This window comes from Saccopteryx leptura, chromosome 5 (genome assembly GCF_036850995.1).
Source record: "Saccopteryx leptura isolate mSacLep1 chromosome 5, mSacLep1_pri_phased_curated, whole genome shotgun sequence".
Lineage (NCBI taxonomy): Eukaryota > Metazoa > Chordata > Mammalia > Chiroptera > Emballonuridae > Saccopteryx > Saccopteryx leptura.
Window position 1 is genome coordinate 140,452,314 of NC_089507.1, and position 13,401 is coordinate 140,465,714.

A 13,401-nucleotide genomic window follows, 5' to 3' on the forward strand; every position below is an offset into this window, starting at 1 on the left:
CAAAGGCAGTGTTCAGTCCTTTGGATTTTCACCAACCAACCAGGAGTCAGCAGGGAGGGCTTCCAGGGAGAGGCAGGCAGAGGCAGGTGCGACTCCTAGAGCCCTGTGGGTAGTGTTTTGCTCCCAGGGGGAGTCTTCCAGGGTCGGTTTCTACCCTCACCACCCCAACTCTCAGCAGCCCCCCTACCCAGGCTTGGCTTCCAAATCTTATGGTGGTCTTCCCCCAGAGCTCTGTCCTAGGGGAAAGCAAACCAACATTCCCAGAGTCCCCCTTTCTCGTTTTTTGCCCAACTATCTCATTTCATTCTCCCCGTACCCTGTGAATTGGGATGACAGCCCCCATTAACAGGTGGGGGCCCTGGGGATCAGAAAACACTGGTAAACTTGCGCTGAAGCGAGGTGGGAGGGCTTCCACATTCACCCGGCAAACAGACGGCTTCTGGCTTCCCAGCCGCTGCCTGTCGGTCTCCCGGGAGCTCAGTGGAGAATGGAGCTGGGCTGCCCGCTCCCTCTCCCGTTTCTCCACCCAGGCACCTGGACTGAGGCTGGTTCCACACAGGAGATGAGGGGCTTATATACCGGGGGGGGGGGGTGCTCCAGACTCTCAGAGCAGGCCTGGGTCCTGGAACTACCACACCGGCCTCGGCCTCGTGGCACACTGTTTTCTCCGTCCCCTCGCTCACCCTCACCATGCCAGGATTTCCAGCAGGAAGAAGCAGTGTGAGCGTGAGTGCGTATCAGTGTGTGTGTGTGTGTGTGTGTGTGTGTTGGGACACCTGGATCTTGGGGGGACATGCAGACATGAACTGTGGGCGGTAGAAAGCATGATGGCTTCGGTGACCCTGGTCCCACCCTCTTGGGAAGAACGCAGGTTGTCGTTAGTTGCTACCCTAACCATGCTTCGAAGGCAATGGCCCTGTCGTGTCAGGTCCCTAGGGCCACCATAACACAGCACCACAAACCACAGACGTGTACTCCCGCAGTGCTGGAAGCCAGAGGCCCAGAATCAAGGTGTCCACCGAGCCCTGCCCCTCTGAGACCTCCAGGGGAGGCTCCTTCTTATCTCCTGCAGCTTCTGGTGGCCCCAGGTGTTCCTGGCTTGTGGCAGCATCCCTCCAACCTCTGCCTCCATCTTCACGGGGCCTTTTTCCCTCTGGGTGTCTCTGTCCAAATTTCCCTCCTCTGATAAGGACACCAGTCATCTCCTATTAGGGTCCCAGCCCCCTGACCTCACTTCAACTCGGCTAATTACATCTGTACAGACCCTGTTTCCAAACAGAGCCACATTCATAAAGACCAGAGGTTAGGACCTCAACATTATCTTCCTGGGATGCCATTCGAGTCACAACCCTGTTCATCTCTGTATCCTCAACACCTGGCACAGGGCCCAGGAAACGGACACAAATGAGTTGACCTGTTTCCAGTCTGGGCTCCAGCCGTGCCCGATGGAAACACAGTTCTTATAGCAACACAGCTCTCCGTTTCTTTACAAACCAAGAAGTTGGCACCTTGCTTTCTAAAATTCTCCCCTGGCCCCATTGTGTCCGGTCCCCTGCCCCTCACAGTGCAAACGGGACACTCTGGTGCTGCCCTGAGCCAGTCTCTGCACAAAGGGCATGTCCCCCACTGCGCTCCCTGCCGGAGGCTGGCAAGGCCAGAATGCTTCCCACAGGGGGTCCCTGGCCTCTGCCTCATGGAAGAAGAGCTGGACTCCCAGGGTTTCCAAGAGCAAATTGGTCTTTGTTGAACACTCATCAGCAACTTTGTGCCAGGTCAGAGTATATCAAAACACCGAGGCCCTGGCAGAAACCCCAGAGCCCAGCAGTATCTGATTGGTCCAGGACAAGCTGTGAGTTGGCAGAGAAGGGCTTTCTTCTCAACAGAAAGGAAAGGAGGATGGAGAGCAACTTGTTTTCAAAGTACGCAGAGGAAGAAAGGGATGAGTGAGGTCTGGATTTACCGTTCTATCGCGGGGCTAAAGCGCTTACACGTGAGATGCCTCCTTCTGACGGAGGCGAGTGTGGCGGGTGGACGGCCCTCATCTGCCCTGGTCTGGCCGCACATTGTGCACGGGGTCTCTCTAAGGATTCCCTGCCGCTAAGCCTCGGCCACAGGGCCTCACTCCCCTGGGGCTCCTCTGCACTTCCTATGGCAAGGTCACGCGGTCAATTAACCAAGTAAATGACAGCCCCCATTTCCACGCGGCTGATCACTTCACGGGGCCTCTGTTCTTCCTTTCCAAAGACACTGACAACACTTTGGCCTGTGGTTCGGTTTCCCAGGGTTACCAGGATGGGCAGGCCCAGCACCTTGCAAGAAGTGGGAGATACCAGTGTTTTGTGAGTACCCACACTCACCGCTCAGGGTCACAGGGAGAGTGGATGGAGATGAGTGGGGAAGAAAAGGGGGCCAGATGCTAACCCAGCCCACGACAGAGTGCCTGCAGCCTGCTCGCCGCCCCCATCAAAGTAAAATGGTGGCCAGCTGAACACATCAAAACAGGAAAAGGAAAAGAAAATAAACAGTCAAGAGATGGCAGCATGTAAGAGCACATTCATTTGTCCGAAGGGCTGGAGAGGACACGAACGGGTTCAAAGGTGACGTGGATGAGGTCTGAGCCTGTGACAAGGCACTGGCAAGGAAAACATGCTTACGAATTTGTCCCTCGGTCCACCTCACGGTTGGCACGGTCGAAGTGCGACCCGAGCAGGGGGCGGCTATAACAGGCAGTGTCCTAGGTGCCATTGGAGGAGGGCAGCTTGGAGAAAAATGGGCAGAGAGACAGGTTTGAATGGCACTGGGAACCCTGACAAGTTTGTGACGTGCGGACAGACATAAGACTGAACCCACAAACCACATCAGGCTACAGCGTCTGTCTCTAGAGATGGCCTTTGGTGAGAGAATGACCCAGGAGGATGGTAGCTGCATGTATGTATCTTCAGGCCACTGTGCAGTATTCAGAGCTGATCCACGGAGGACCATGCCCACTCTGCAGTGTAGACTCCTCCTATAGCTGTATCCACCCGCCCAGACCCTCCACAGGACCAGCAATGGACGGTGCCTAACTGGCATTCAACCAGCATGCAATAGGAGCCCACTCTCTGGCTAGCCCATAGGCACACCCTGCAAGCTGTGGAGGGGCATCCTGGCCTCGTGTATAAACCCTGGGGCCATGGGACAGTTCTGGGGGCTCTATCACCAGGTAGCTTGACTCCTGAACATCCCACTAATTATACTCTGGGCTCTATCAGAGCCTAGGCTCAGGGTACCCAAAATGCACTAAGCCCCTGAGATGCCGAGTCATATATTCATGTGGCCTAACAGGCTAGCCCTCACTGGGCTACCTGGCTGGGCTGGGAGTCTGAAGCCAGAGATAGCCTACCTTTGTTGTAATAGTCACTAGCTGAGGATATCTCTTCTCACTGACAGCTAATACAGTACAGGTGACAGATGGATAGATAGATGGACAGATAGGTAGATACATGGATGGATGGATGGATGGATGAATAGAGGAATAACTAAATAGAAAGAAAAGAAGAAAAGGAAAAGAAAGGAAAGAATAGGAAGGAAGGGAGGGAGGGAAGGAGGGAATGATGGGGGCAGAAGAAATGGATCAGTATGAGCATTGCAGAAGTTGGAAACCAACTGCTTATAAACTGCCATAGGCCTAAGTATCACCTAGGGAACCGCAAAACTGGGGTTCCACTCCTCAGAGATTCCAGCTCAGAGGTCTAGACTGAGACCTAGGATTTTACATTTTAAACATGGTTCTACTTAAGCAGGTCCAGGAACCACAGTTTGAAAAACACTGCCTGAAACCCCTAAGCCAACACATCTTGCTCAAGGGGTACAAACTGACCAAGGTCAAGTACAAAGTCAAGAGAGACACACTCCCTGTCCTGCATGGCACCCATTTCCCTTCCCAGAGGCTTCAGTCCAGGGTGTTTGGGCGGCGTGATGGACACTCAGTCCCCCAGCGCTGGGCGCAGAAGGGCAGCTCTGTTCCCACCCACATCTGGGCCACTCCCAAGCTAGAGGATGTGATTGGAGAGAGGCGACCGGTCACCAGCCTGTCCCCAATGGGGAGGCCGGAAGGTTTCCCTCTGGACACACCACAGGCAAAGGCATGGCCTGGGACCAGCCTCCCCAGGCCGAGCTGTGTCTCCACAACCTTCTGTGACCATCCAGCTGCTCTTGCCTCTATTTTTAGTCTGTCTCCAGTGACTGTGAAGGATTTTTGGAGCACCGCTCCCAAGGGGCCCGGGGACATGTGCGGCAATACTTATTATCAGCAGAAAATACTGGGCCACGGGCTCAGTTGTGCCACAGGCTGCTGCTGTGTGGGGTCCTTCTCTCTGAGGCCCTCCCTTCCCCTGGGTCACCTGCTCTCTGCCACTGGCTTGCAAACAGTTCCAAGGACCCACAACACACCGGGCAATGGTCCTCAATTAAAATATGTCTCCGCTATATGGATTTCAGCATTAGCAGGGAAGCCGCTTTCTCCAGGATGAAAAAAGGAGAAAAGAACAGGCCGGTTTCTGGCCAATAGCTCGTCTGGCAGAGTCCTGGCAGAATGCCACTCACAGCCGGGCACCTAATGAGTTATTTTCTATTGCCATTCCCCTCCATCTCATTATTATTCCTGCTTTACCTCAGCAATGGTAGCAGAGAGAGGGGAGCTCAGGCAAGAGCTCGCCTGGACACTTTTAAACATAGCGCCCACCTTGCTACTCTTCAGAACCCAGCACAACCCCAGAGGAATCGGCATGCGGTCCCTCCTTCTCCTCTCCTGTCTCTCACCCCTACTTTCCCCGGACAAGATCCCAGAGAGTGTCCCCAGAAAGGTGACCCAAACTGCCTAAGAAAGAGGCTAAAAATCAAGCCAAGTCTCCATCCTCCATGAGGCCAAGGGCTATTCACCCATCCATCGAATTCAATCAATGAATTACTCTAGTTAGCGATTCTAGGCCTCCATTACCCGTTATAACCCACAGACCCTAGGGTATCCCCTGCAATTAATTCCTCCGATCTGGTGTCTCAGGCCGGCCGGCAGGCAGGTGCTATTGGTAGGAGGCAGGGATTGATGGTTAAAGACAGTCAGATCCCGGGTAGGAGGTTTGCCTTGACATCACCCCCAACCCCCTAGACAGTGGTCGGCAAACTCATTAGTCAACAGAGCCAAATATCAACAGTACAACGATTGAAATTTCTTTTAAGAACCAAATTTTTTAAACTTAAACTATATAAGTAGGTACATTCCTTATCGAGGTAGCGCCTGCACATGGTATTTTGTGTAAGAGCCACACTCAAGGGGCCAAAGAGCTGCAAGTGGCTCGCGAGCCGCAGTTTGCCAACCAAGGCCCTAGGTCATGGTTCTGTTTACGCACGGGGCACGGCTGGCACAGACCAAGGCCTATCATGTCCAAAAGGGATCCAATCCTGCCCTAGCCGGTTGGCTCGGTGGTAGAGCGTCGGCCTGGCGTGTAGAAGTCCCGGGTTCGATTCTCGGCCAGGGCACACAGGAGAAGCGCCCATCTGCTTCTCCACCCCTCCCCCTCTCCTTCCTCTCTGTCTCTCTCTTCCCCTCCCGCAGCCGAGGCTCCATTGGAGCAAAGATGGCCCAGGCGCTGGGGATGGCTCCTTGGCCTCTGCCCCAGGCACTAGAGTGGCTCTGGTCGCAACAGAGCGACACCCCAGAGGGGCAGAGCATTGCCCCCTGGTGGGCGTGCTGGGTGGATCCCGGTCGGGCGCATGCGGGAATCTGTCTGTCTCTCCCCGTTTCCAGCTTCAGAAAAATACAAAAAAAAAAAAAGGGGGGGGGGTCCAATCCAATTCAGTGGAGAGAGGAGCTGCTTGACCACTGGAGGCCCCAGGAGACCTCGTCACTATGGAGTGCTGCTGGACATGACCAAATGACCCTACCCACGGGGCTGCCAAAGCCACCCTGTCCTTAAAGAGCTGCTCCTGAGAATCTCCTCCAACATCCTTGGAAATGGCATCCTCTGGGCCCCAGGGATCATGGGGCACCGGGGGACGAGAGAGTGAACATGATGCCCCCTTTGATTTGCAGCTGTCAGCTCACGACTACCATGGCGATGACTGAACTCATCACTGTCCCCACAAGAACCAGCGGCTCCTGGACCAAACACCTTGGAACCCTCAGGTCAACCCAATGTCTGCGTCCCCTGGCCCCCTTCACCAGACACTGCAACTCACCCAGCTCCCTTCTAACACCTCACACCCCCCTTCTCTCGTCATTACTGCAGTTCAGCCCCGCAGAGCACTCTCTCAGATTTTCACCCGAGCATTTGCCTCTGTTTTTCCGACATCAGCCACTCTTTCCGCTACCCCACCTGGCATGCTGCTACCCGACTAAGTCTCAAGCGTGGTTTTCGTCACCTTGACCTGCTTCTTAGTTCAGATTCCCCTGAAAACAGACAGCAAGGCAGCTAAAGGTCCATGAATGTGTCCCAGGGAGTGGGGGGCAGTGGGTGGGGAAGCCAGACGAGCCAGCAAGGGCACAAGGACAAATGGACAACCACAGTGGGTAACTGGGCGGGACCCCGCCTGCAGGGACTCTCTGAGGCATCCCACAGAACACAGGTCAGCCCTGTCCACCTGCATCCCTCCTTGGCTGAGGGTTTTCCCTTAGGCGTAACTGCGACTCCAGCACTCCCCGCCCAGGAGGATCCTTCAGGACAAGGATCAGGACCAAGAAAGACACAGGGAGAGGGGGTGGTGCAGGGAACTCTGGGTGGGCCAGCTGGGGCAGGGCGTCAGAAGCATCTGTCTGTTTCTGCAGCGTCTCAGCACCTGCAGGAAGAAGTCCTCCCTCCCTGGACCTGCCTTCCAGGTAGGGCCGCAGGATGCCCAGGTAAACTGGGATGTCAGTGAGCAAGGGATAGTTTTTTTTAGTATATGCTTACACCAAATGGTGCACAGAGCATTCATGCACTAAAAAGCTCTTTGTTGTTTATCTGAAATTCTCATTTAACGTTTTTACTTGCTAAGTCAGGCAACCCCACTTCAAGACCTCAATTCCCTTCTAATTACTCTGAATTGATGATTACGGGAAGGGGCTCTTCACTGCACCTGGGAGCAGTAGGCCAACCCGAGTCCATGGTGGTGCTCAAGCTGGGTCCCTGTCAGGAGCAGTCCCTGGCTCCTCACAGGTGTCTCTGTGCTGCCCACCATCTCTGGGCCTAATGTCTGTCTTCTCTCCCTTCCTTCTCCTTTGAAAGCAGGTACTCTCTGCACCTGTCCTCTTATGGCCTTGGCTGGCATCTCTTATTTTCCTAGTTAGATTGTAAGTCTCATCTGGCCTAGCATAAAGATTAAGACCCCACTGGTCCCATCACCAAATGCCAACTCTGTGAAGGTGGAGTCAGAACCACCTGGATCTCCCCATCAACCTGAACACTGGACACATGTTGTGGAATAACTGAGTTCTTGGAACAGCTCGTGCCAGGAACATTGTCTAAAGCAGCCAAATTCGTTGCCAGTAGCAGGAAGGGTGGTCAGAGTATTACAATTAAATGTGTCCACACTCACAGCCAGGTCTCTCAGTCCTTTCCCAGGTCTGGACTTTGTCCTGCACCACCACCGGCACCCCACAGACATACCCCATGCCACACTTGGGACTGGTTATACCGTCAGCCTCAACACAACATAGCCTGTGCAGTGGACTGTCAGTTTCTTCTCTCTCTCTCTCTCTCTCTCTCTCTCTCTGTATCTCTCTCTGCCTCTCTCTTTCTCTCTCTCAAATCCAGCGCTCTGATTGTAAATGTAATAGCTATATATTTATGTAACTCTAAATTTGAAAAAAGCTTTCCCATCAATTATTTTATTGAACTATCCCTGTAAGAAGGCAAAGAATTATGTTGGATAACCAAGAGACAACGAGTGGTCAAATGGCTTTTGGGAGGTCTGTAGTACTAGCATCTACCTTTTTAATTACAAATATAGTTAAAACGTCTCACATTTAACCATGTAAACAGGGACGTTTCAGTTTCCAAGTAGAATGTTCATTCAAAGGAATGCTTATTTCTGCGTATTTGGGTCACCACACACAGCCAGGGATCCAGTCACTTTCTCCCTAGCTTTCCCCATGCCAGGTAGGACTGACCACTACACCCCAACTTCAAGGTGCTCCCCAAGTCCCCTTCAGACGTCTGGAGCCAGCGCCCCGGGACTCCACCGTTCATCATTCAAGCATTACGCACACAGAGACAGGAGAGGAGGAGCTGCGTTCAAGGAACAGGAGGAAAGCGCCTACTGAGTGAGGATTGCCCCACCCCAGCCCGGCCCTATCGCTGTCTGGAGCAATTAGCGATTAGAGTTAATGAGGTGTCAGGAGGCAGCTCACTGAGCCCTCTCACCCTATGCCTAAGACCCGTCACTCCGGAGAGAACAAAATCACATTCTCCATGGAGCCCTCTGCTCTCTCTCCTTCCCTCTTCCTCTGTGTGTGTGTGCGTACACAAACATCTACTGCGTTGGTAGAGGAGGTGTGTGTGTGTGTGTGTGTGTGTGTGTGTGTGTGTGTCCCAGTTGGGGGTTTCCGTAAGGTAAAGCTAAGGGCCATGCCGCACTTCCACTACCGGATCCCCCACGGGGAGGTTAGGGAGGGCTGTGGCAGAGCGCGGACAAGTGGCCACTGGTTACCTGGGCAAGCAAACCCCGGCGGAAAGGGGGCGGGGACCCGGAGCAACCCCGCCCGCCCGTCTTCCCTCCAGCTGGACGAAGTCAAGCTGCAGACCGATCGATGTCGCCAAAGTCCTGGCTGGGCTGCCCGCGTGGCCGGGGCTGAAGTTCGCCGCAGCTCTGCAGGCATTAGGGATCCCGAGCCCCCAAGCGTCTGAAACATGCTGGGGTGGGTAGGAAGGGCTGGCAAAGGGAAAGGCTGCAGAGGAGTCCCCTGCCCCAGACCCCGAGCCACCCTGAGGGAAACTGGGGAAGAAAGAGGTCCATCTGAGGGCGCAGCTCCACAGTCACCCCATCCCCCGCTGTCCCCACCCACTGCACCTCCCCTCCTTCCCCCGCGGCCGCGCGGGCTCCACCTCCCCGGAGCGCAGTCCACACCGTCCTTTTCCAACAAAACAACACTACGCACCGCCCCCCGCACCCGCACCGGGCGAGACTACGCCCTGCCCAACACCAGCCAGCTCGGCCAGGGAGCGCGCCCCGGGCCCTTCGCCCCTTCCTCTGTGTCCCCGCCGCGGATGGGGCTGCACGCGGGGGTGGGGGGTGGGGTAGATGGAGCCCGGGCTCGGCGGTCCAGCTCGGCCCTGCGCCTCCACCCTTCCCGCGAGCGGCCCGAAGTGACAGGAGGGGCACGCATGGCGCGCGCGGGGCAGCCCGCGTTAACCGCTTCGGCGCCGGGGCGGCGGCCTCGCGAGGGCGGGGACCCGGGGACCCTGGTGCCGGGTACTCACCGGAATGTGCACTCGCAGCGATCGCCTCTTCTGGCTGGCGTTTTTCTTGCCGCTGCTCCCGCCAGGGGTGGAAACATCTTTCTTCTTCTTGGTGTCCATGGCCGCGCTTCCCATAACTTTAACCAGAAGTTAATTCCGGGCGACTCGTTCCTAGAATACGGTCCTCTCCTTCCTCGCACGGCCCCTGCTGTCGGCCTGGAGCTGCGCGCTCGTTACTACTGTCCTTCCCCCTGAAGACACCGCGTGGGGACTTGCGCGTGGAGGGAGGGTGGAGCAGGTACCTCGGGCCTCCGCCCGCCACCCGGGAGGGATGGCGGTCGGCTTGAGCGCTGAGTTGGTTTCCTCTTCCTTCTACAGGCTCATCTGATGCCAAATCAAAGCCACAGGGTGTCCTGGTTCTGATCTCTCTCCGGATTACGCGTGGCAGACGTCTCCAGCTGGGTGACAAAGTTTTCTTCCTTTTGCAAAGCGAAGCAACATTTTCCTCCCACTTGGCTCCTCCCACAGATTCCCAGAGGTAACGTGAACGGCAGGTGCAGTTGAGCCCAGGGATTTGGAAAACAAGCCTCCTCAGCCCGTGCAGTCTGTGTGTGAACGTGACCCTCGGCCGCAGGATAAACCAGCCAGGAGCCTGGAACGGGGGCCGTCCTCCCGGTTCGAGGGAGGGAGGAGGGGAAGAGGAGGCGCAAACACGGGCTCTCCGCCGTGGGGCGCGGGCTCGGCTGCGAGCACAAGTTGTGGCGCGGCTCGCACGGCCCCGCGGGGCTCAGGGGCCGCGCGCCGCTCGGTGCTACCGGCGCGCCGCGGTCCCGAGCCGGGTGAGGGCCCCTGCGGGCGCCGGCGGGGTCGCGAGGTGGCGAGCACCCAACAGGAAGTGCGCGCCGCGCGGCTCTGCGCTGCCCCCGCGCCCCGTCGCGCGCCCCGCGGGCGGGGACTCCCTCCCTGGCGGCCGCAGCGGTGGGGGGCTCGTGCGGGGCCGCTGTCTCACCGGTGTCTTGCGGCCCCCGGCACACGCCTCCGCTGCCTGGCCCCGCGCAGACCCGGCAGTGGCGGAAGCGCCGGCTCAGAGTGGGATGCGCATTAGCCGCACGTGCTGCGCGAGGCGCCGCGGCGGGCGGCCGGCCAGTACGCGCGCGCCGGGCGACGGGGGTCGCTAGGGACTGCGGCGCCCCGCGCCCCACGCGGCCGGCTCTTTCAGGTACGCCTGGAGCTGCGCAGCGGGTTTGCGGTGAGCGTCCTGGTGCCGTACCGCAGCCCGGCGCCCCGGGAAGCGCGGGCTTCTCAGACTGCGGCAAAAAACGGGTGAGGTGAGGTCTCCACGTGCCGCCACGATCTCGGAGAGCCACCGCCTCCCCGTCCTGCAGGCCTTGCTGAGGGCCCGTGGGGGTTCTGCGTAGTGGCGGCGTGTCCCCCACCCCCACCCCCAGTAGGGCGCGACTTTGGCAGGAGGTAGGGTGGGTGCTGGGTCGGGTGCTGAGGACAGTGGCCCCCAAAGTCACTGGAGCACCCTGAATGCTGACGTCAGCCCTGCTGCGCCCCGTAGTCGGTAATGCGGGGAGATCACCCAGAGAAAACGCGACACAGGTCGCTTTGGGAACGCCAGGGGGACCGGTGAGGAGATGGTTCCAAGAGGGGGAGGAGAGTTAGCAGCTCCAGAGTTCCAAGGACACCTCCTTACGGAGCGCCTCCCACCCAGCCAGAAAGCACCCTAGTTTCAGTCATCTTTCCCGCTTTCCTTTCCAACCCAAGTCTCATCATCGTGTGTGAAATTTTCCACAGTCTGGGTGGTCCCTTGTTTCCCAGGGGCACGTTTCGGGTGGATCCACCCCCTTTCTCATACTGCTCTGCTCTACAGACCAGAAAGAAGCCAGGCTGGGAAATATGCCTGTTGATAGAGCTCATTCGTTCGTATGCTCTGGAGTGGGGCATGTCTGGGTTCAAAAACCAGGTAGCTGTTCCGGTCCTGTAGCTGTGGGGTTTCTTGCTTTGACCTTTTTCTGACAGGCTGCATGGGGGAGACAGAGACTGTATTATTCCACTAGGTGTTAAAAACCCTGTTTAGAAGGGGCGGGCCTGTAGTCTGGGCCATGGGATTTAGGGGATGGACAGAGCCCTCTCCTGACCACTAAAAGTTACTTCCCCAAACTGTCACTTAAGTTTCAACTCTTTAGCATAAAAGTTTAATTCTGCTCACAATGGTCATTTGCCGCAGTGTGCAAATCGCTGCACTTTATGTGACCTGGTTTTGAAACGAAACTGGGGAGAGGTAGGAATACTGCAGGGTGACAGGGAATTCAGGAAGAGCCACTAGGAGGAAGAGTCCCCAGGGATGGATCTGAAAGAAGCCACCATGTTATTTTCCCTACTAAACAACGCTTTGCCTGGGGCCTGTGTCTGGAACTTGTATGTGTACTTTTGTCAGCTGACTTGTGCAAATATGCCCAATCATTCATTAATAAAGTTAATTGTCCTCTGAGTTTATTTTATTAGGGTGCAGATTTTAGTGCCTGGGAATCCTAAATCAGAACATTTTACCAAATTGCCTGCATTTTAAGAGCTCCCCTTTTTGGTTCTACATGTTAATATTTCTGAAATGCGGGTGTATTTCTTACAGATGGTGTCGGAAGAAGCTTACTAGCCTTTTTTTCTTTCTGAAAGAGATGAATACAGTGATTGTAATATATCTCCTAATCCGTGGAGTCTTACAAGGGAGGGATGCAGTGATTGTATTGCTCTGGGGCCTCCTCTGAACCCTATCTTCACCTCCACTTTGCGGCCCACACAGTTATCTTAGCCAGTACCTAAGCATGGCGTGTCGAAGCAACAGTGTCAACGTTGTTCTGGAATGCCCTGACCTGTGACTTCCTTCTCAAAAAAATAATGCAGAAAAATCTACATTGAGCAAAATACCACAATTGTAAATAAAGGCAGCATTTCTGACTGCCTTGCATGATGACTGATCCTGTCTTTACGGGGGGGGGGGGGGCATCTGACTTGGGGAAGTATCAAAGTTTGTACAGAAATATATATTTTTTCCAAGCATGAAGCAGAGGCTCTTAGTGGTCACCAAATATCTATGTGAGCCCCTCCGTTTTCCAGTGCCCTGGCAGTTAGGAAAGGAATATACAATTGATTCTGGTCAACAAAATGTGAGTAGACTCAGTGTGTTATTAGTTCTGGGTCAAGCAGTGAAGAGTTGGTATGTCTCCTCCATTTTCCTTTCCTCCTCTGCCATGATCTTGGAGGTCATGTGTTCGAGACAGCATTCTAAGAGATAGCAAAGGGCAACTCAGCGTTGCATTGGACTTGGGTTGGGTTAAGCCACTGAGATTTTTTTTTAATGAGAGATAGTGAGACAGACTTCTGCATGCACCTTGACCGGGATCCACTCAGCAACCTCTGTTTGGGGCTGATACTCAAATCAACTGATTATCCTCAGAGCCTGAGGCCAATGCTGGAACCAGCCAAGCTATCCTCAGCGCTGGGGGCCAATGCTCGAACCAGTCGAGCCACTGGCTGCGGGAGAAGGAGAGATGGGGGAGAGGGAGGGGAAGAGAAGCAGATAGTCGCTTCTCCTGTGTGCCCTGACCGGGTATTGAACTTGGGACATCCACAAGCCAGGCTGCACTCTGTCCACTGAGCTAACTGGCCAGGGCTGAGATTTTGGTGATTGTGTATTTCAGCATACATAACTTTGCCTTTAAAAAATATCGCACTAAAATAGTTTTTTATCTTGACTGATTTTCCTGGCATTCCCTTCAGTTTTACATCAGGGGAAGTGCCTCATTCGCGCCTCACCCTGGTGTGGCTCTTTCTTCTGGTTGACGTAAGAGTGAGAAATAGAGGTCGGCCAGGGCTGGGGGCCATCCTGGGCACCCCCTTGGTGACTCCAGCAGCACACCTGCAGTCCTCCCCAGCACTGCCATGGAGCTGCTGTGGGACCATGAGCAAATGACTTGCTTTTCCC

At 55.5% G+C, this 13,401-nt stretch overlaps 1 protein-coding gene across 2 annotated transcripts in view; it reads right to left on the bottom strand.

The window, feature by feature from the left end:
- Positions 1-10,638, bottom strand: part of PRKAG2 (protein kinase AMP-activated non-catalytic subunit gamma 2) — a 204,782-nt gene extending 194,144 nt beyond the window's left edge. Inside the window, exon 1 of one of the 2 annotated variants that reach the window (XM_066385398.1) lies at positions 9,435-10,638. In XM_066385398.1, coding sequence (XP_066241495.1) covers positions 9,435-9,548 — 114 coding nt within the window. In that variant the 5' untranslated portion in view covers positions 9,549-10,638. The remainder of the gene's footprint in view (positions 1-9,434) is intronic. The other variant, XM_066385397.1, reaches the window with a different exon arrangement.
- Positions 10,639-13,401: the final 2,763 nt, after the last annotated feature.